The sequence below is a fragment of the Mizuhopecten yessoensis genome, unplaced genomic scaffold, assembly GCF_002113885.1.
Source record: "Mizuhopecten yessoensis strain PY_sf001 unplaced genomic scaffold, ASM211388v2 scaffold1255, whole genome shotgun sequence".
Taxonomy (NCBI): domain Eukaryota; kingdom Metazoa; phylum Mollusca; class Bivalvia; order Pectinida; family Pectinidae; genus Mizuhopecten; species Mizuhopecten yessoensis.
Window position 1 is genome coordinate 430,658 of NW_018403955.1, and position 24,359 is coordinate 455,016.

Sequence of the window (24,359 nt, forward strand, 5' to 3'; positions counted from 1 at the left end):
TGCTTTACCAAAATTGTGAATTTCATGACCCTAGGGTATCATGTTTCCCCCTGGGAAAGGAAGGGGGGGGCGGCAAAATTTATTATGGTTTATAATGGCAAATGATACTTTGAATATTACATGTTAATAACTCGATTGGAATTATAACCTTGAGTTGACAGTTTGATACTTTGAAAATTTTGAGCCAGCCCTACCCCCAAGGGCTGTAGGGTGGGGCGCAAAGGAGTCAGTGTGCTAAAATTTCTTCATTTTCCTTGTTTAGAATCAGAGGTGCTAGTTTGAAATACTTTTTAGTCTAATATCTGTATGCTAGATATTGAATAAGGTGGTTTTATTGTTTTTTGTAACTTTGAATAATATTTCTGTACATGTTAAAAACAAAATCAACTCTCTGTATAAATATATCAGGTGACCGTTAAGGCCCATGGGCCTCTTGTTTGTTGTTGGTTTCTGTACTGTTTGGACTTCTATAGATACAGCATAGTAGTAAGGTGTCGTTTCCTTTAAGTTTGATAGTACATGCCACATATTCTGAGCAGTTCACCTGTAATTTCACTTCATTGGTAGTGATACCTTTTTTACAGTATATTGCTACCCCTCTATTGTTGGTTGGGCCAAAAAACAAATCATACTGATTTAGTGTGTACACTTGTAGGGCTGTTTCGGTACATGCATATTTTGGTAGGACGTCGGTTAAGCATATGATGTCTGGCGAGTGAGAGCAGATATGTTCTTCTAGTAATATCTTTTTGTTGGTTGTCAAAGTGTCTACGTTGCTATAAAATATCTTGAGGTTTGTTTTGTTGGTGATGTTATTGTTAAAATTGTTAAAATTGCTAAAACAATAATCCTATACTTGTTTGACATTGGTTTCTTCACCTTTGCTTCCGGATAAAGCTGATAGAGTGTCATTAAGACAGTATATCATCCTCTCTTCTCCATTGTCTTTCTCAAAGGATGGTATGTTTTTGGATTGGGTGGTCGACGGACGCTCTACCAATTGAGCTATCTGGTCCCCAACGATCGACCAGGTCCAGTTCCACTACATATATTGAATGTTTATTAATGTTTTTTCAGTAACATTACTGTGGACTTTAATTACTGTTGATGCTGAACTATTAGACTTAATGATGTATGCTACCTTACTGGTGTGTACCAGACACTTACAAATGTAAGGTTATAGATGCTACCTTACTGGTGTGTACACTTACAAGTGTAAGGTTATAGATGCTACCTTACTGGTGTGTACCAGATACTTACAAGTGTAAGGTTATAGATACTACCTTACTGGTGTGTACCAGACACTTACAAGTGTAAGGTTATAGATGCTACCTTACTGGTGTGTACAAGACACTTACAAGTGTAAGGTTATAGATGCTCCCTTAGTGGTGTGTACACTTACAAGTGTAAGGTTATTGCTACCTTACTGGTGTGTACCAGACACTTACAAGTGTAAGGTTATAGATGCTACCTTACTGGTGTGTACCAGACACTTACAAGTGTAAGGTTATAGATGCTACCTTACTGGTGTGTACCAGACACTTACAAGTGTAAGGTTATAGATGCTACCTTACTGGTGTGTACCAGACACTTACAAGTGTAAGGTTATAGATGCTACCTTACTGGTGTGTACCAGACACTTACAAGTGTAAGGTTATAGATGCTACCTTACTGGTGTGTACCAGACACTTACAAGTGTAAGGTTATAGATGCTACCTTACTGGTGTGTACCAGACACTTACAAGTGTAAGGTTATAGATGCTACCTTACTGGTGTGTACCAGACACTTACAAGTGTAAGGTTATAGATGCTACCTTACTGGTGTGTACCAGACACTTACAAGTGTAAGGTTATAGATGCTACCTTACTGGTGTGTACCAGACACTTACAAGTGTAAGGTTATAGATGCTACCTTACTGGTGTGTACCAGACACTTACAAGTGTAAGGTTATAGATGCTACCTTACTGGTGTGTACCAGACACTTACAAGTGTAAGGTTATAGATGCTACCTTACTGGTGTGTACCAGACACTTACAAGTGTAAGGTTATAGATGCTACCTTACTGGTGTGTACCAGACACTTACAAGTGTAAGGTTATAGATGCTACCTTACTGGTGTGTACCAGACACTTACAAGTGTAAGGTTATAGATGCTACCTTACTGGTGTGTACCAGACACTTACAAGTGTAAGGTTATAGATGCTACCTTACTGGTGTGTACCAGACACTTACAAGTGTAAGGTTATAGATGCTACCTTACTGGTGTGTACCAGACACTTACAAGTGTAAGGTTATAGATGCTACCTTACTGGTGTGTACCAGACACTTACAAGTGTAAGGTTATAGATGCTACCTTACTGGTGTGTACCAGACACTTACAAGTGTAAGGTTATAGATGCTACCTTACTGGTGTGTACCAGACACTTACAAGTGTAAGGTTATAGATGCTACCTTACTGGTGTGTACCAGACACTTACAAGTGTAAGGTTATAGATGCTACCTTACTGGTGTGTACCAGACACTTACAAGTGTAAGGTTATAGATGCTACCTTACTGGTGTGTACCAGACACTTACAAGTGTAAGGTTATAGATGCTACCTTACTGGTGTGTACCAGACACTTACAAGTGTAAGGTTATAGATGCTACCTTACTGGTGTGTACCAGACACTTACAAGTGTAAGGTTATAGATGCTACCTTACTGGTGTGTACCAGACACTTACAAGTGTAAGGTTATAGATGCTACCTTACTGGTGTGTACCAGACACTTACAAGTGTAAGGTTATAGATGCTACCTTACTGGTGTGTACCAGACACTTACAAGTGTAAGGTTATAGATGCTACCTTACTGGTGTGTACCAGACACTTACAAGTGTAAGGTTATAGATGCTACCTTACTGGTGTGTACCAGACACTTACAAGTGTAAGGTTATAGATGCTACCTTACTGGTGTGTACCAGACACTTACAAGTGTAAGGTTATAGATGCTACCTTACTGGTGTGTACCAGACACTTACAAGTGTAAGGTTATAGATGCTACCTTACTGGTGTGTACCAGACACTTACAAGTGTAAGGTTATAGATGCTACCTTACTGGTGTGTACCAGACACTTACAAGTGTAAGGTTATAGATGCTACCTTACTGGTGTGTACCAGACACTTACAAGTGTAAGGTTATAGATGCTACCTTACTGGTGTGTACCAGACACTTACAAGTGTAAGGTTATAGATGCTACCTCACTGGTGTGTATAAGACACTTACAAGTGTAAGGTTATAGATGCTACCTTCCTGTAACCGTGAGACTTAGGTTGTATTATGCAAAATTGCTGTGACAGTTAGTGTGAAAATCAATATATATAGATAAACAAGTTATTTGAACAAAATATAACATTCCAAATATAGGTATGTTGATTACATTACTATTTTTTTTATCTTGCCTTAAATCTGATTATGATCGAATGTTTTTGAAAACCTCCATGTTTACTGATGATATTTCATGTTCAAATTTGTAGAAAAGAAAAGCAATATTGGAAATGGTTCCCAATCTATTCACAATTTCTCTGAGGCTGAAAAGGTTAAGTTCAGATCCTTGCTGCTTGAGTGGTATGATGAAAAGAAACGTGATCTCCCATGGAGAAAACAGGTCAGTCAACTAAACAAAACCATTCACTGTGATGTCTTAAAGGGACATCACGTGAAGAGCCATATTTTTTTTAATGAATGTATGTGTTGCATGCAGGCTTCCACTTATGTAACCTTGTTATCCCCTTATTAATAGTTCATTCCAAATGTCAAGTTTGACCACTAGAATTGTTCGGGAAAGCCCTGTTAAAAATAATAGTCCCAATAACGTCATGTGACGGGTTTGAAGCAAGGCAGTTAACACGGGTGGTCTTACTGAAATGCAAAGTTTCCAAAGGGGCCCCAAGTGAGGGGCTGTCAGGCAACTGCAACTTCTTACTGCACTACGAAACCAAATAATATGATTTTCAAGTCCATGTTGAAACTTATTGAATCCTCTTAGCAGTAATTATTCATCATCAGAAGTTAATTATACACATGGCAATATTCAAAATTTAAATGTAGAAATATTTGTTGGCATCTCAGCATTATTTATAGACACCAGGAAATATCTATTGTCCGGAATGTGACCGGTACAAATGAATATGAGGCTGAACACCTTCCCTAAACCACGGGACAACCTTTTTGTAAAGAGAAATACTCGCGAGATGAATATCCTTTTATCAAATGTTTTCATAAAGTGCATTGACAAGTATAAAAAAGAGAGAAATGTTTGTGATTTTTTTTATTACAACTCTATGTCTTTTGCCACATTTTTCTAGACCATGCATATATATATATATATATTCAATTCATGTATACTCTCTTTCCCACTTTCACTGTCTTCATACATTAACACTTAGTAAGTCATATTAGCCATCGTACACAATAAACATTTCTGGCAAAACCACTACGTGTACATGTAGAGTATGTGTCAGATATGGAACGTGTTGAGATACTTGATAATTGTATGTTTTCAATACTTTACAGAGATTAAAACATTCTTGTCAATGGACCCTTTTGTTATGTTGATACAACTTTTCTTTAATCAATTCCTCTTGTCCGAAACAGGAGCCATAGTTATCTGTAGCACACCCACATCCCTTGGAGGGCCCCATAGCAAAATCAAACTAACCAGTCATTTTTCCCTTCCTTTCGCATAAACAACTGTATATAGAGACGCAGAGTAAACTCTCTCCGATACATGCCCATTAACATAACAAGATAAATTCATATATGTCCCAACTTAGACAAAGATACTAGCGAGGTTAATATATTTTTAGCATTTTAGCCTTATACCGGCTTTCCAGAAGAATACATGCACTGTACTAACTGCTAGGGCAGTTTTCTCCTTTGAATACTTCCCACCTGCAATAATGCTTCCATGACGTAAACCTTGCGCTATCTTTTGACCATTTGGCAACCTTTCGCTTCGAAGCTGACACGGTAATGATTTTCGCTCACTAACTTCCCACGGCCAGTCATTTTGTTAACAATGAAATGATGTGCTATGCGCATGCGCTAGTAGAGAGAAACCCTTGAACAAAACTTTGGTCAGACAGGTAGAAATCCTGATAATAAAAATAAAAATAATTCATTATGCTATGGTGCAGCATCCGTCGTCCATCCTTCCGTCGTATGGCGTCTGGTGTCAATATTTTACTTTAAACAACTTCTTCTTAATTACCAAAAAGCCTAGGGTAATGATATTTGGCCAGAAGCAAACTAGGATGAAGGGCTACCGAGTTTGTTCAAATAAATGACCTTCACCTATTTTCAAGGCCACAGGGGTCAAATATGTTAAAAACTTTAAACAACTTCTTCTGAATAACTAAGAGGCCAAGGCTAATGATATTTGGCCAGTAACATGCTAGAATGAAGGGCTACCAAGTTTGTTCAAATGAATGACCTTTACTTATATTCAAGGTCACAGGGGTCAAATATGTTTAAAACCTTTAAACAACTTCTTCTGAATAACCAAGAGGCTTAGGATAATGATATTTGGCCAGTAGCATGCTGGGATGAAGGTATATCAAGTTTGTTCAAATGAATGACCTTTACATATATTCAAGGTCACAGGGGTCAAATATGTTTAAAACCTTTAAACGACTTCTTCTAAATTAGCTAAAGGCCAAGGGTGATGATATTTGGTCATTAACAGGCTGGGATGAATGGCTACCAATTTTGTCAAAATGAATGACCTTCGCCCATATTCAAGGTCACAGTGGTCAATATATGTTTAAATCTTTAAACGACTTGTTCTGTATAACCAATAGGTCCAGGGTTATGATATTTTGCCAAAAGCATGCTGGGTTGGAAGACTATAAACTCTGTTCAGCCTAATGTTCTTGTTCGACATTCAAGGTCACAGGCGTCATATATTTAAATCTTTTAAAAGGTTCTTATGAATCAAACACTGATATTCTGCCTGTAGCTGTATTTTAGTCCACTTTTAAGATTACAAGTGTGAGATTAATACCAGGAGAGCGATTCAGGCCCATTGGGCCTCTTGTTATGAATATATATTAGCCGAATCCGACAGTTATTTTTCATAAGGGGACTCACTTATATGCTTCGCCATGATGTCCCTTTAAATATTTCACACAAATTCAGTCTTGCACCAGTAGGTCCAAAAATAACCAGATAATACATGTAGATGTAGCATGAACTAGTTAGGCCAAATAAAAATATATGTGTGTTTCCTGTTTGGGCTCCAAAAAAAATAGGGTAGGTACATGTAGGTAGGAAAAACATTTTATTTAATTTTTTGACTTTTTTATGGTGAAGGAAATCACCTGATCACCTATTTGAATGTTAAAAATATGTTATTGTTTTAATAAAGTATGAATGGCACCAAATAAACACAAATATAAAAATCCCTGCATTCCTAGTTATTGTGTTGAGCAGGCCCAAATAACACAGTGAAGTAAATTATTATTTGACCCCCCTAAATGTTTATGGAATAACCAAAGTAATTAACAGTAGTGCTGCCACCAGTGTTATCCCTACTGCTGGACACGATAGCTTTTAGTAATCCAAAGTCCACTGATGGTCACCAGTGTTACATTCTTTTGTATTACTGATACTTTCTGTTCTCAATTTCCACTGCCACCAGTTCAAATTAATTGAACAACAAAATAAGTACATTTATATTTACACTATACATATATTTACAACACAACTTTTTTAATCTGTCATAAAATAAACATTCTTCACCCTTGTGAACTCAATCTCTCCCCCCCCCCCCCCCCCCCCCCCCCCCCCAAACTTTCCTCCAACTATAAACTGCAAGACTACACAGATCTACAAACTATACAGTTAAAACTACCATTATTACTAACTCCTAATTCTCTATTTAACCCTTACTTTCTTACTATCCTCTATATCTCTAGACCTCTCAACTTGGTCTCGGTAGCTCAACCTCCTTCCTCAAGACTCCTTAACTCAACTCCCCAACCCAACTCTCTTCTCCTTCTTTGACTCCCTAAGCTGAACCACCTTACTATCTGTCCCTTAGCAAAATCCTGATACATTAAAATTGTTGATGCTGCTGAAATCCTGCTAAAATTGTACCCCTCTACGACTAGGTTAAACTGGTAAATTTGACTCCAGCGGTCAGCACCAGCTGGAGGCACAAACACTGACATCACAGACTGGACTCCCCCGACCTAGACCAGAGGGTCACCCTATAATCTACAGATCCCAGCCTATATCAGCACAATTAGATACGGCTCCTCAGCTACTATCTTCAAATAAAGCTATGACACTGACCAGAGCCAAAGCTGATAAAAATGCATAGCAAATTATGTGTACACTCTGAACAATTTATATAAATAAATAAAAACGGCTTATAAATCCATAACAGTGACTGTAAACAAAAACAAAAAAAGTATTAGGGTCGGCATGAAAAAACAGGGTCTGTCGGGGAAACAGGAAACACAGCTATATTTGTATTTGGCCTTATTGTATCTAGGAGAAATACTCAATGTCCCCAATGCAAGTCAAGAAGAAACCTACTTGTTTGAGTCTCAGAAGTCATCTGATCGCTACCTTAAATCCAGATTAAGAAGTTTATGGTCAGTCAAAAGTTCTGATTGGTCAGTTAGATGCATGAATCAATTGTTATATTGAAATATTCACTTTTTCTGTAGCATAGATGGGTTATAAAAATGGTCATACATATTTTATGTAATTACTGAATTGGGTACTTGTTTCTGTCTAACAGGCTCTCAACCCAGATATAAACCAACGTGCCTATGCTGGTAAGTAATTCCACACATTGTTTGATTCTGACTAATGAAATAATTGTCAAATGTAAGCCATTTTTGTCTCTGTAATGAGGGTAAATTTATCATGATAGTGAAAACCCTACTATAAGAGTCGGTAATCAATTAACCCATCAAAATAGAAATAGTCTATTTCCATTATGAAGGATAAAACTGGGTTGAACATGTGAAGAGCAAATATTTGTCAAGTGTTGTTTATTCACTCCAGCTACCACATGCACCAACATGGTTGTCCCAGTACTCAGCCACCACTAATCTAGTTGTCCCACTACCAAGCCACCACTAATCTATTTGTCCCACTATACCCAGCCACCACTAATCTAGTTGTCAAACTACCAAGCCACAACTAATCTAGTTGTCCCACTACCAAGCCACCACTAATCTAGTTGTCCCACTACCCAGCAACCACTAATCTAGTTGTCCCACTACCAACCCACCACTAATCTAGTTGTCCCACTATACCCAGCCACCACTAATCTTGTTGTCCCACTACCAAGCCACCACTAATCTATTTGTCCCACTACCAAACCACCACTATTCTATTTGTCCCACTACCCAGCAACCACTAATCCAGTTGTCCAACTACACCCAGCCACCACTAATCTATTTGTCCCACTACCCAGCCACCACTAATCTAGTTGTCCCACTACCAAACCACCCCTAATCTAGTTGTCCCACTACCCAGCCACCACTAATCTAGTTGCCCACTACCAAACCACCACTAATCTATTTGTCCCACTACCAAGCAACCACTAATCCAGTTGTCCCACTTTACCAAGCCACCACTAATCTTTTTGTTCCACTACCAAGCCACCACTAATCTAGTTGTCCCACTACCCAGAAACCACTAATCTAGTTGTCCCACTACCAAACCACCCCTAATCTAGTTGTCCCACTACCCAGCCACCACTAATCTATTTGTCCCACTACCATACCACCACTAATCTATTTGTCCCACTACCCAGCAACCACTAATCCAGTGGTCCAACTACACCCAGCCACCACTAATCTATTTGTCTCACTACCAAACCACCACTAATCTATTTGTCCCACTACCCAGCAACCACTACTCCAGTTGTCCAACTACCCCCAGCCACCACTAATCTATTTGTCCCACTACCATACCACCACTAATCTATTTGTCCCACTACCCAGCAACCACTAATCCAGTTGTCCCACTACACCCAGCCACGACTAATCTATTTGTCCCACTACCAAACCACCACTAATCTATTTGTCCCACTACCCAGCAACCACTAATCCAGTTGTCCAACTACACCCAGCCACCACTAATCTATTTGTCCCACTACCATACCACCACTAATCTATTTGTCCCACTACCCAGCCACCAATAATCTAGTTGTCCCACTACCAAGCCACCACTAATCTATTTGTCCCACTAGCCAGCCACCACTAATCTAGTTGTCCCACTACCAAGCCTCCACTAATCAAGGTGTCCCACTACCAAGCCACAACTAATCTAGTTGTCCCACTACCAAGCCACCACTAATCTAGTTGTCCAACTACACCCAGCCACTACTAATCTAGTTGTCCCACTACCAAGCCACCACTAATCTATTTGTCCCACTACCCAGCCACCACTAATCTAGTTGTCCCACTACCAAGCCTCCACTAATCAAGTTGTCCCACTACCAAGCCACAACTAATCTAGTTGTCCCACAACCATGCCACCACTAATCTAGTTGTCAAACTACCAAGCCACAACTAATCTAGTTGTCCCACTACCAAGCCACCACTAATCTATTTGTCCCACTACCAAGCCACCACTAATCTATTTGTCCCACTACCAAGCCACCACTAATCTAGTTGTCCAACTACACCCAGCCACTACTAATCAAGTTGTCCCACTACCAAGCCTCCACTAATCTAGTTGTCCCACTACCAAGCCACCACTAATCTTGTTGTCCCACTGCCCAGCCACCACTTATCAGGTTGTCCCAGTATCCATTAACCACAAATCTTGTGTTTCACTACTCAGCCACCTTTTATGAAGTTGTCCCACTACTTATTCGCCTCTAATCTAGTTGTAGGGATTAAGGGATTTTATCCTAATTTAGTCTGGAGCATCCTTGGCCCAAGGGGACACAATTTTGTATAACCGGTGGATGTTGCCCCCCTGGAGGCAGAGGGGCGGGGCCAAATAGGGGGAATAGAAGTAAAACCTTTAAAATCCTTCTTCTACTGTAGGGATTAAGAGATTTTATCCTTATTTAGTCTGGAGCATCCTTGGGCCAAGGGGACTCAACTTTGTATAAACAAAGGGGCATAGTGGCAGGGCTCAATAGGGGAAATAGAGCAAATTCTTCAAAATCCTTCCCTTTCTGTAGGAACGACAGGATTTTGTCCAAATTAGGTATGAAACACCCTTTGGTGAAGGGGAACCAACATTGTATAAACAGTTGGCCTGACCCCCTTGGGGGCAGAGAGGCGGGCCCAATAATGGATATAGAGGAATAGCTTTAATATCCTTTTTTCCGTTGAGATGAAGGTATTTAGCAAATTCTTTAGAATTCTTCTTCTTCTGAAGGATTGACAGGATTTTGTCCATATTTGGTCTAAAGCATTCTTTGGTGAAGGGAACTATATTTTGTATAAACGTTGGGTCCGACCCCCTGGGGCAGAGGGGTGGGACCCAATAGTGGAAACATAGCAAATTCTTCAAAACACTTCTTTTCCTTTTTAGGAATGAGAGGATTTTGTCCAAATTTGGGATGAAGCACCCTTAGGTGAAGGGGAACCAATTTTGAAAAAACTGTGGGTTTTAACCCCCTGGGGCAGAGGGGCGGGGCCAAATAGGGAAAATAGAAAAAATAGCTTTAAAATCCTTCTTTTTCTGTAGGAATGACAGGATTATGTCCATATTTGGTCTAAAGTATCCTTGGTTGAAGGAAAACTAATTTTGTATCAACGGTGGGTCTGACCGCCCTGGGGGCAGAGGGGTGGGGCCTAATTGTGGAAACAAAGCAAATTCTTCGAAATCCTCCATTTCCTGTAGGAATGACAGGATTTTGTCTAATTACATATAAATATAATCCCTGACTTGCCATGTAATACATGTACAGCAATATCTGGCTATTTCAACTTCAATTTTGCTAACATTTCAAGGTTAGCGATACAGGCCCTCTGGGCCTCTTGTTGACACATACCTTGGGTAACACAGATGTCTAGGGGATCCAAGTTTAATTTGCTTAACGAATTGTAGAAACTACAGTAGCGACATCTGTGTCCTTGTAATTAACTTCTCAACTTCCATTCTACTAGACCATCTGGTAACCAGACTAGATGAATATTGTTATCAGCGGCTTGAATAGTTGCTGTTACATTTTAATAGGCTGAAACATTTTGACTAAATGGATTCCACCAGATCTATTTTAACCATCACATACGAGTACTCTTTTCATGTCCACCTTATCGGTGCTATTGTTTGATTTTCACCACGGTCCCAAGCTAGCATTAACATGTTAACTACATGTTAAATACATGATCTTTAAACACAGGCCTGCTCGGCTCATCACAAATGGAGTGAAATAAGAGAACATGTGAAATGTTAAGGAGTGAACCTACAGAGGCCTGTACTTGAAAATTACAGCGAGTGTCAAAGTTCAAGTCATGCACCTGTCTAGGCGGGGCCCAATCTAAAATCCTTCTTCTGTTTCATTGGAGGAGTTTTATCTAAATTTTTCCTGGAGCATTCTTGGACAAAGGGGGACTCAATTTTGTATAAACGGAAGGTGTGGCCCATCTGGATGCAGAGGGTCGAGACCCAATAGAGAAATTTGAGGATTAATTATTTTAAATCCTTCTTTCGTACCATTGGAGGGATTTCTGCCTAATTTTGCCTGGAGCATCCTGGGGCACAGGGGATTCAATTTTGTAGAAATGGAGGGTGTGGCCCTTCTTGGTTGAGAGGGGCGGTGACCAATATGGGAATTTGAGGTTTAAATCTTTAAAATCCTACTTCTTCTGTTACCATTGGAGGGGTTTTATCAAAATTTTGCCTAGAGCACCCTGGGCAAAGGGACTTAACTTTGTTATGCCCCCGCCATAAAATGGGGGGGGGGGGGGGCATTTAGTGTTACCCATGTCCGTCCCGTCCCGATTCAATGTAAACACTTAGCAACTTCATTCTTTGACAGATTTTGGTCAAACTTTATACAAAGGTCAAGTATGAGTATACTTCGGACATCGTTGTATTTCAGGGATCCAAGGTCAAGGCCAATGTCACACTTGCTATATATAGAAAATCTTCCTGATTCAATTTAAACACTTAGCAACTTCATTCTTTCATGGATTTTGGTCATTCAAACTTTATGCAAAGGTTAAGTATGAGTATACTTCGGACATTGTTGTATTTCAGGGTTCCAAGGTCAAGGCCAAGGTCACTGTTGCAATATATAGAAAATCATCCACTGATTCAATTTAAACATTTAGCAACTTCATTCAAAATGTTATGGAGATGGCAAATAACATACAGAAAAAACATATGAATATTAAAATCAACTTTAAGTGTAGTACCTTGTGTGTGTGCATGTTTCAGGGTATCAAGATCAAAGTGGATGTAACTTTTTATAGAACACTGAAACCAATTTCACATGGCAGCGGGGGCATTTATGTCTTACAGACATATTCTAGTTTATAAACTGAGGGTGTTGTCCTCCTGGGTGCTGAGGGGCGGGGCTCAATAGATGAACCACAAGTGATTGGGAAGTACTTAATTTTGTGTTTCATGTACATTTACTAACTTTCAAATGATTTGAAATTTATTTTCCAACGTTACATATATACCATAGATATATTGGACAAAATAAACCTCTTCTTATGTACATTAGATAAAACTAACCTTATCTTTTCATGTGAATAAAACTTAGAGAACTGTTCCTGTAAGCCCAAGTGTTAAAATTATGATGAATAGCTTATCTGCAGCATTGCAGTAAATTATATGGCTGTGGTAAATTTCCTGTATTGAACAGTTTGGGTGTCAGAGGTCATGTTACAGCAAACTCAGGTTGCCACAGTGATCAACTATTACAACAAATGGATGGAGAAATGGCCGAAGCTCCAAGACTTGGCCAAAGTTGACTTAGAGGTAAGAAAGGGTATAGACTAGATAAATAAAATGTCGCAAAGAACTTCATGGCACTACCCGTAATTGTCATCGTTATTTTTGCAAATTTTACCAAAATTCATTTTTAACCATTTCACCAATTAATGTAAATACTACTATGATTGTTCTTTATACAACTTTAATAACCACAAGATTAGGAAATAGGACAAGTTTGTATGTCTACCTCAAATGTTTCCATTGACTGTCTAAAACATTTTAAGAAATGAAAATGTTTGAAATGTGTTTTCATGAATTATGATTTATTCACAATATTTAAGTCAAAACCAGTAAATAACTGAAATCAGTTTATCGATCTTTGAACGTTTTAGAACATGAGATTAATTGAAAAATCACAAAAGTGTTCTTCAAAGTTATTATTCATAAATTTTTACTTGTAATTAATCAGATCATAGGTAAATCTCAAAAATAAATGTTGAATTAAAGTTTATTAAACTTACAAAAGAAAATTTAGAAATTATGAGGGTCATTTTTGTGACTTATTGGAAACCAGAAAATCCCTATTTCTTTTCAGGAAGTGAATGAGTTATGGTCAGGCCTAGGATACTACTCAAGAGGACGCAGACTCCATGAAGGGGCCAAAAAGGTGGGGCAAAACTCCAGACATCAAGATTTGGAGGTGTTTGTTAATATTCAAAATAAACTGAGGTCCTGTGCCGCAATGCAACAGGATTTTGATATTCAGAAGCATGTTAATTGCATGGTCTAGTGACTTCATCAAATCTACAGAAGGAAACTTGAATGTTTACATATAAATGTAGAAATAGACAGATGCAATGACATTCTTTATCAGAGAATGAAGTTGCTGAAGCTACATTTAGCTAGGCACTGTTGACAAAATGCAAGATTTATATGCTATTCAAGACTTCATGTGAGGGAAATCGGAATTAATGATTCTCAAATACAAAACAACCTTTGACTACTCACTCACTGCCATTTCTTGATTAGCCTAGGTTCCTCGAACTTTGATTTATCCCCGACTGCTAAGGTCCTTCGTATTTTTCCTTTATGTTTGTCAAACAGGTAGTTACATCTGCATTTCACACCAGCAGATCTTGAGGTGTTCTGTCTTCCCACCAGATCAAAACATAGTGTCTAACTAATCTTCGTTTCGTTGAATACCATGTTGTTCCTGGAGCTATTGATGTGGACTCCACAAATTTGAGTTAGCGGAGTTTAACTCTATTTCAAAAGCTGTAACCAACAACATCCGACAGTAACTGACTGAGTTAGGGCCCTTTATCCACTTTCCGAAACAGTGTCCACTCGATATCTTGTGTAGTTTTCAATGGATTAACTTAAAACTACATAGGAATTTAAGGTTCATTGTCATGATAGCTCCGACAAGTTTGATAACCGTAATTACCGGATCGTAATTTATGGAGTTATGGCCCTTTACTCATTTACCCAAACAGTGTCCACTTCATATCTGGAGTAGTTTTCAATGGATTAACTTCAAACTTCATAGAAAGGTTCATTACCATGATAGCTTGAATAAATTTGACAACCACAATTATCGGACAGTAATTTACAGAGTTATGGCTCTTTATTTAACTGCCCAACCAGTGTCTGCTCTATATCTCCAGTAGTTTTCAATGGATTAACTTCAAACTTCACAAGAAGGTTCATTGCCACAATAGCTCGGACAAGTTAAATAACCATAATTATTTGGCTGTAATTTATGGAGTTATGGACCTTTCTTCATTTGCCAAAGCAGTGTCTGCTCGATATCTCGAGTAGTTTTTCTACGGATTAACATGAAACTTCATAGGAAGGTTCATTGTCATGATAGCATGGACAAGTTCGATAACCACCATTGTCCAACCGTAATTTATAGAGTTATGGCCCTTTATGTACAGCCATACAGACAACTGCTCATTCAATGTATGACGGGTGTATTATGTTCCACTTTCGCCTGAACCTTATTAAGTTTGGATATGGTTGAATTTTTTCAGGTCGTGGAGGAGTTAGGTGGTGAGATGCCAAAAACTGCAGACGACCTTCAGAAATTATTGCCAGGGGTCGGTCGATACACAGCTGGAGCCATAGCCTCAATAGCCTACAATCAGGTAAGTCTGGTAACACAAAAGGAATCTATAGGATTACTTACATTATTTAACCAAACCTGTTAATCATTTTGCTGTATATTATGAGATGGTAGTGCTCTGTAACTATCAGTGTTTCAACATTTGAATGTCCCTAAACAATATAAAAGGAAAATTGAGGGTTTTGATGTTTATAGTAAAATTAAACCTCTGTATATTGCCTCTCATTTCATAATGCCAAATTGCTTACCACAAACTTCCCCTTTGCATTTTTTATGCCAAAACTTCAGTTTTGCGCTGCCTATGGTTTTACATAGAGTGACCTATGACACAGCTAATTGAAGTGTGATTGGTTTATTGAAAATTCCTTTATCTTACGCTTTTGCTATTTCACAAATTACCTTTATAATACCAAATTTTTTGACACACGGTAACGGTATAAAGAGGTTTAACTGTATAATTCAGTATTGGAAATGTTATGTCACTGTAATTTCTACTGCCCAAAACTGGTACAATGCCCAGATTATTATTCTTCTATTTTGTAACTACCTGTTTAACTAATTAGGTCTAACTACAAATTGTGTGTAACAATAATGATCTACTGAATTCATACTACAGTATGTCATAGACCTCCCTGTAGCACACCTACAAGCCTGGTCAAGTTGAGCTTCTATGAAGAATACCTTAAATTAAAACCGAGACAACTGTTGTTCAACACTTTCCATCTTGGTAAATATTCATGTTATATTTCCTGTAGGTAACAGGACTTGTGGATGGAAATGTGATCCGAGTGTTATGTCGGATGAGGATCCTGGGAGGAGACAGCATGGGTCAGGCAGTACAAGAAAAACTATGGTAAGTATTGTACTAAACTAGTACTTTATTAGTCCCCCAGTGGTACTACCAGACAGGACTATAGGTTTTCACTGATTTGTCAATCAATCAGTGTGTCAATTTATCCAAGGCGGTTCACATATACTCTGTCATCTACAGCTGCCAAAGGTTGTACGCCAGTACCTCTTGGGATGGTAGAGTGTTGCCAACAGAAATCAGACCTGGTACACTACTACATATATAGTCATGGCCATTCATTGTTTTGTATATCTCATAATACTTTGACTGTATATGTTGTATATTTGGTAGAGCACTGTACATTCATACTTTTATTTAGTTGTCTACTCTATGTTAAATCTATAAATTCTTAACACAGAAATGTTAAGTCAGTATTCTATTAGTTGTCATGTAATGTTACAGGCATTTGTAGCTGAATTCCAGCGTTTTTTCTAAAAATAGTATTTAATGTCATTCTGAAATACACAGTACAATTGACATTAAGTGCCAATCTTGGCAACATGTAACCTGCCTAATTCGCTGTGCAATATAGAGCAGAACAAATACCCGTGTACTGTAAAACACAGGTCCAACTCCGAATATCAGCAGTAACTTTGTGTCCGACATGTAAATAAAGAAACGGCCAGTTGTAGACATACCTAGATAGGAAGTCTCCAAATATTCTGAACAGAACATGAAATATTAAAACAAAAGCCAAATAAACGAAAAAAATAAATATGTTCTTAACTATGTGATCTTGTATTAAACACATGACAGCATTATTAATAAGTTTTACTATTTGTCTTCCTATTCATACTGAAGGTCCCATGCCAACAGTGTTGTGGATCCTGAGAGGCCGGGTGACTTCAATCAAGGTATGATGGAATTAGGAGCCACTGTTTGTACCCCTAAGTCACCGTCCTGTGACAGCTGTCCAGTACGGGAAATCTGTCTGGCTTACTCTAAGGTAAGTCTATACATTGTATGTCTAGATTTACTTCCTATGCTGTATTCCTCTTTAAATCTACCACATCACATATGCATCATTGGATGTGTAGAGCAGTTACTATCTAATTATAAACTACCTCTCTGAGTGTAAAGATAATCACATCATTCTCTGTAAATTGAGCTTCAATTCTTTACACAGTGAAGCCAAAGATAAAAGTAAGTTTGTTAGGCATGGACTATATACAGCAGGGGCTTTTATATGTGCCAACCTCAAAAAAGGTTGCACAAAAAAAACATCTGAAATTTCAGCTATGTTTTTAACTTACCTGAGTAGTACTTTGTTAGTGTATTAGTGTCTTGTATCAAAGAAGTTAATAAAGTAACACTTTCTTTAATACCATGGAGTTGTTGATTATTAAGCATCTCTCTTTTTAATGGGGGGAAAAAACGAATTTGTTCCTCCCTACCAAAACTCCAAAGTGGTGGGTCCGTCAATGCCAAATAGAGAATTGCAAAAAAAGAAAAAAATTATAAGAAAAAGCTCTCTGTTATGATATTATTTGATGCTGTATCGATACTGTAGATTGCTTCTATTTTATGTGATAATTATTTACATTATTGATAAAGTTATTCATGAACAATACATTTTATTTATACATGAGGAAAGACTTTTCTCTCATTTCCCTGTGTTTAAGATAGAGCTGTCCAGGGTAAGAAAGGGGTGTAAGATAGAGCTGTCCAGGGTAAGAAAGGGGTGTAGGAAATTTCTATCTTACACTCCATTTTACGTGACGTGACGTCACAATGACTCAACAATGACGCGATGTCACGAATTTGGAACCCACTGATGCCGCAATGCGGAAAAGACGACGTGATGAAATTATAACCTTTTATTAGGTCACCTGAGACAAAGTCTCAAGTGACCTATTGCGATCAGATATGCTAGAATCAAATACTCTTCATAGATGGAAGAGTCTTAAGGTGCTTTACCAAAATTGTGAATTTCTTGACCCTGTGGTCTCACGTTTCCCCCTGGGGAGGGGGTAAACTTTCCTATAGTTTATATAGGGAAATCACATTTTGGACCAACATTTGTTTAATTTCCTTTGGAAGTAATTGAATTTAGGTTAGCATTATCAGTATTAGGTAGCAGTTTGATAGTATGCACATTTGAGCCCTGATTGACCCCCAGGGGCTGATGGGGGGGGCCAAAAAGGGTCGAATTGACTGAAATTTCAAAAATCTTCTTCTCAAGACCCAGATATGGTAGAATCAAACACTCTTCATAGCTGGAAGGGTCTTAAGGTTTATGACCCTAGGGTCTCACGTTTACATATATGTACCGTACATATTATAAAGATGTGATTAATTTTTCTGCGTAAACATTGTTTGCAAACATGGGATATACTAAATCTGGCTGGCTAATTCATTTTCGTCTAAAAAGCTCCGGGGGAAAATTGATATTTTCAAAATGGTGGCCAGTCCAAACGCATTTTCATGGTTTCTGAGCTTATCCTGGTGATTGGAATGAGAGAAAAATACTCTTTCATGCCTAAGGGTGTAGGCTAGGGAAATTACACCCTCAGGATTTTTCGACTCGGGGTTTTACCAAATTTGAAAATCCCGCTCCCTCGGGTGGAATTTCCCTATCCCTTAGGCATGATATAGTCTTAAATATTAATAAGAAATAAATACATACAGACTAAGTGGGGAAAAAACAGAATTTATGTCCACGCAAAAGACAACAGAAACATACTGATGAGCATTTGAGCCTCGGTATCTAAATTCACCCAACAACTTAAGTACCAACTCAGATTAATATTTCAGTATATGTACTTGGAATTTATATTTCCATTTCAGGTAGAAAATGAAAAACAGAAGTCTGCAAAAAAGATTCTCACCAACAACAACAATGCTGTTACAGACATCGAATGTTGTAGGTACCTGTAGTGTTGTAGTTACCTGTACTGTTGTAGTTACCTGTACTGTTGTAGGTACCTATAGTGTTGTAGTTACCTGTACTGTTGTAGGTACCTGTACTGTTGTAGGTATCTGTATTGTTGTAGGTACCTGTACTATTGTAGTTACCTGTACTGTTGTAGTTACCTGTACTGTTGTAGGTACCTATAGTGTTGTAGTTACCTGTACTGTTGTAGGTACCTGTACTGTTGTAGGTACCTGTACTGTTGTAGGTGCCTGTACTGTTGTAGGTGCCTGTACTGCTGTAGGTGCCTGTACTGTTGTAGGTATCTGTACTGTTGTAGGTACCTGTAGTGTTGTAGTTACCTGTACTGTTGTAGTTACCTGTACTGTTGTAGGTACCTATAGTGTTGTAGTTACCTGTACTGTTGTAGGTACCTGTACTGTTGTAGGTACCTGTACTGTTGTAGGTGCCTGTACTGTTGTAGGTGCCTGTACTGTTGTAGGTGCCTGTACTGTTGTAGGTATCTGTACTGTTATAGTTACCTGTACTGTTGTGGGTACCTGTACTGTTGTAGGTATCTGTACTGTTGTAGGTATCTGTACTGTTGTAGTTACATATACTGTTGTAGTTACCTGTACTGTTGTAGGTGCCTGTACTGTTGTAGGTACATGTACTGTTGTAGGTACCTGTATTATTGTAGGTGCCTGTACTGTTGTAGGTATCTGTACTGTTGTAGTTACATGTACTGTTGTAGGTACATGTACTTTTGTAGGTACCTGTACTGTTGTAGGTGCCTGTACTGTTGTAGGTGCCTGTACTGTTGTAGGTATCTGTACTGTTGTAGTTACATGGACTGTTGTAGGTACCTGTACTATTGTAGGTGCCTGTACTGTTGTAGTAGGTGCCTGTACTGTTGTAGGTGCCTGTACTGTTGTAGTTACATGTACTGTTGTAGGTACCTGTACTATTGTAGGTGCCTGTACTGTTGTAGGTGCCTGTACTGTTGTAGGTGCCTGTACTGTTGTGGTATCTGTACTGTTGTAGGTACATGTACTATTGTAGGTGCCTGCACTGTTGTAGGTGCCTGTACTGTTGTAGGTGCCTGTACTTTTGTAGTTACCTGTACTGTTGTAGGTATCTGTACTGTTGTAGGTACCTGTACTGTTGTAGGTACCTGTACTGTTGTGGGTACCTGTACTTTTGTAGTTACCTGTACTGTTGTAGGTACCTGTACTGTTGTAGGTGCCTGTACTGTTGTAGGTACCTGTACTGTTGTAGGTACCTGTACTGTTGTAGGTGCTTGTACTGTTGTTACCATGGAATCCTGACACCATTGTTGAAAGAGTTATAATCTTAAAGAATGTTTGTAAACAAAAAGTACAGCAGAATATGCTTACTTGAAAATTGTGGAATATTTCACTAAAAGTTGCCGAATACCCCACAGACTTTGAAAATGTTGAATACCCCATAGACTTTGAAGTTGTTGAATACCCTACATACTCTGAAGCTATTGAATACCATACAAACTTTGAAGTTGTTGAATACCCCACCGACTTTAAAGTTGTTGAATATCCCACTCATTTTGAAGTTGTTGAATGCCCACACACTTTGAAGTTGTTGAATTCCATACAAACTTTGAAGTTGTTGAATACCATACAAACTTTGAAGTTGTTGAATACCCCACAGACTTTAAAGTTGTTGAATATCCTACTCATTTTGAAGTTGTTGAATACCCCCACAGACTTTGAAGTTGTTGAATACCATACAAACTTTGAAGTTGTTGAATACCCCACAGATTTTAAGGTTGTTGAATACCCCACAGAGTTTGGGGTCCTACTCATTTTGAAGTTGTTGATTACCCCATTCACTTTGAAGTTGTTGAATACCCCCAAACTTTGAGGTTGTTGAATGATCCAGTCCACTGCACTGGAAGTTGTTGAATACTTAAAATGTTAAAAAGATTGTTTGATCCCGACCTACATATATAATGTGTATTGTTTGTCCTACAAAACTTTGAACTTCAGTTAGTTCAGGTTCAGGCATAATTCTAGGGTTTTAAAGACAACAAATAATATAATTGATTTTTTTTATAGTTGCATATTGATATACTTGTAAATACCAGAATATTTAAGATTTATTCCTCTTTTGTCAGTGACTGACAGCTGCCCTCTGTGTTTCCAGGATGAGGACAAATGGGAGCCAAGGTATTATATATACAAAATGTAAATTGATTGTACAAAAGAGACGAAGGAAGCACAATAAGATTGGTACAGGGTTACATTTAATAGAAGATTAAAACTTTCTTCTTTCGTTTAATGAGGATTCTAGGAAGTAATTTTGTGCATTTTTTTCGTAAATGTTTTAACTAAAACACAAATATTTCATTTGCAATATCGTCAGAATATTTACTTTTCTTGATTTTGAATTCATGACAACTAGTTGCAGAAACTGAGAAAGTAAAATGCTCAAATATTTTCAAAAAAAAATTTCAGTGCATTGACTTCAAATAATGAACAAAAAACAAAGGACTTCGTTCATTCATTTAAATCAGTCAGTGAATAGAAGATCCAAGTACTTCAACTATTGCTCAGCTTTGTCCAAAATGTTTTCTTCATTCTCAGCAACGGTGTTGAAAATTATCCCAGGAAAGGAAAGAAGAAGGCAGCAAGAGAGGAGCGAACAGATGTGTGTATCGTGTGTCAGAGAGGACAGGACGGCAGGGACCAGTACCTCATTGTACAGCGACCAAGTAAAGGTGAGAACTAGACCTGGCGGGGTGGGGGGGGGATATATAGTGTTTTGTGTGTATCGTGTGTCAGAGAGGACAGGACGGCAGGGACCAGTACCTCATTGTACAGCGACCAAGTAGAGGTGAGAACTAGACCTGGTGGGGTGGGGGAATATATAGTGTTTTGTGTGTATCGTGTGTCAGAGTTGACAGGACGGCAGGGACCAGTACCTCATTGTACAGCAACCAAGTAAAGGTGGGAACTAGACCTGGCGGGGTGGGGGGAATATATAGTGTTTTGTGTGTATCATGTGTCTGAGTTGACAGGACGGCAGGGACCAGTACCTCATTGTACAGCAACCAAGTAAAGGTGGGAACTAGACCTGGCGGGGTGGGGGTGGGGGGAATATATAGTGTTTTGTGTGTATCGTGTGTCAGAGTTGACAGGACGGCAGGGACCAGTACCTCGTTGTACAGCGACCAAGTAAAGGTGAGAACTAGACCTGGCAGGGTGGGGGTGGGGGATATATAGTGTTTTGTGTGTATAGTGTGTCAGAGAGGACAGGGCAACAGGGACCAGTACCTCATTGTACAGCGACCAAGTAAAGGGGAGAACTAGACCTGGGGGGGGGGGGGGGGATATATAGTGTTTTGAGTGTATCGTGTGTCAGAGAGGACAGGGCAACAGGGACCAGTACCTCATTGTACAGCGACCAAGTAAAGGTTAGAACTAGATGGGGTGGACAACTGGATAGAAATTTCTAGGTATATTGTATGTTTAGTATTTTATGCACAAAAACAATACTATTTTGAAGATCTACTTGATCCATTTTTAGCTCACCTTGGTCCTTCGAACCAGGTGAGCTAAAAATGCCATACCCTGGTACAAAATTGTACAAATGGTGGGGCTGGCCCCCCCAGGGGGCTGAGGGGCGGGGCCAAAAAGGGGTAATTTGGCTATATTTCTACTAACGACTTCTTCTGTAGAACTATGCACTGGATATCAATCATATTTAATCAAAAGTATTCATGGGATGCAGGGATTTAAAATTTTACAAATGGTGGGGCTTACCCCCCAGGGGGCTCAGGGGCGGGCCCAAAAAGGGTATATTGCTTTAACCGACTTCTTCTCTGGAACTAAGAGATGGATATCAACCATATTAGACTGGAAGCATCCCCAGGTGGTGGGGATTCAAAATTGCACAAATGGTGGGGCTGACCCCCAGAGGGCTGAGGGCAGGGCCAAAAGGAGGCAATTTGGCTACATTGCTATAAACGACTTCTGTAGAACTATGCACTGGATATCGATCATATTTGGTCGGAAGCATTCATGGGAGGCAGGATTCAAAATTGTACAAATGGTGGGGCTGACCCCCCCGGGCTAAGGGGTGGGTCCAAAACGAGTTTATTGCATGGAAATGGTTGAGATCCCCACCATATAACCACATATACAATTGCTGAGTATAAAGAGAAGAATGCACATTTGCTTCCAGGATGGCCCTAGGGTCTGGCCCCAACCTTGGAAACATAGTCCTTGGGCCATAACTTAAAAACGGTTGAGATCCCCACCCCAAAACTATATATACAAATGCTGGTCATAAAGAGACAAATGCAGTCACGATATTAGAATAGACCCTGGGGTCTGACCGAACCCCTATGGACCTAGTTTCTTAGTCACAGCTTGGAAACAGTTGAGATCCCCGACCTATAACTATATAGACAATTGCTGAGTATAAAGAGATGAATGCACATATGCTTCCAGGATGGCCTTGGGGACTGCCCCACCCTTGGAGACTTAACCCCTGGGTCATAACTTTGAAATGGTTAAGATCCCCACCCCAAAACTATATATACAATTGTTGGGCATAAAGAGACAAATGCAGTCATGATATTAGAATTGACCCTGGGGTTTGCCCCACCCTTGCAGACTTAACCCCTGGGTCATAACTTTGAAACGGTTGAGATCCCCACCCCAAAACTATATATACAAATGCTGGGCAAAAAGAGACAAATGCAGTCATGATATTAGAATTGATCCTGGGGTCTGGCCACAACCATAGGGACCTAGTTTCTGAGTCACAGATTGGAAACAGTTGAGATCCCCACCCCATATCCATACATAAAATTGCTTGGCATGAAAAATCGAATACAGATATATATGCTACAAGGATTGGCCTTGGGGTCTGGCATATTCCCATGGATCTCATTCGGAGAATATTCTGCCATGATTGCTTAGATATCCAGGTGAGCGATACAGGCCCTATGGGCCTCTTGTTGGGTTTTTTTGGAGTGAGTAGCGAATATGTATCACACCATCTGACTTTTAAGATATTTTTTTCCTGTTCTGTGTGTAGGTCTACTGGCAGGGTTGTGGGAGTTTCCATCACTGCTGCAGGCAGAGAAATCAGAGAATCTTGCTGAAACAGTTCTGGATAAGGCTTGTGGGGCCTCGTTACAAACAGCAGGACAGAGTCACCATATAGGAGAGGTAGGATTACAGGTCATTAAACTACATAGAAACAAATGGAATATTTGATACCAGTACATCTTTAGCAGTAAATGAATCATTTAGTAATAAAATAAAAAATAATTGTGAATTGACATTGACAGCCTCTACCTCTTTTTCTACAGGTGGTCCATATTTTCTCCCACATTCACCAAACATATGTCATACAGTCTGCTACTGTAAAGGAAGGGGAGGTCACTCTAGAAACAGAACAACCACCGAGTCGCTGGGTCACCAAAGAAGAGTTCTTTGAATGTGCAGTATCCACAGGGATGAAGAAGGTAATATTTTAACAACAGTTTAAATTTCGGTGCACAATTATGAAGAGATTTCTGGACAAATTGACAAATACAGCAGTTTACATTAAAGACATTATTATTCTTATAT

The 24,359-nt window shown here is 39.1% G+C and overlaps 1 protein-coding gene across 2 annotated transcripts in view; it reads left to right on the forward strand.

Annotated features, from left to right (window-relative positions):
• LOC110458610 (adenine DNA glycosylase-like) overlaps nt 1-24,359 on the forward strand; it is a 41,581-nt gene that overhangs the window by 14,548 nt on the left and 2,674 nt on the right. For both annotated transcript variants that reach the window (XM_021510399.1, XM_021510392.1), the window contains 12 exons: nt 3,513-3,643; nt 7,787-7,823; nt 12,839-12,954; nt 13,505-13,576; nt 14,946-15,059; nt 15,793-15,890; nt 16,689-16,833; nt 18,675-18,750; nt 20,891-20,942; nt 21,360-21,493; nt 23,821-23,954; nt 24,098-24,253. In XM_021510399.1, coding sequence (XP_021366074.1) covers nt 3,513-3,643; nt 7,787-7,823; nt 12,839-12,954; nt 13,505-13,576; nt 14,946-15,059; nt 15,793-15,890; nt 16,689-16,833; nt 18,675-18,750; nt 20,891-20,942; nt 21,360-21,493; nt 23,821-23,954; nt 24,098-24,253 — 1,265 coding nt within the window. The remainder of the gene's footprint in view (nt 1-3,512; nt 3,644-7,786; nt 7,824-12,838; nt 12,955-13,504; nt 13,577-14,945; nt 15,060-15,792; nt 15,891-16,688; nt 16,834-18,674; nt 18,751-20,890; nt 20,943-21,359; nt 21,494-23,820; nt 23,955-24,097; nt 24,254-24,359) is intronic.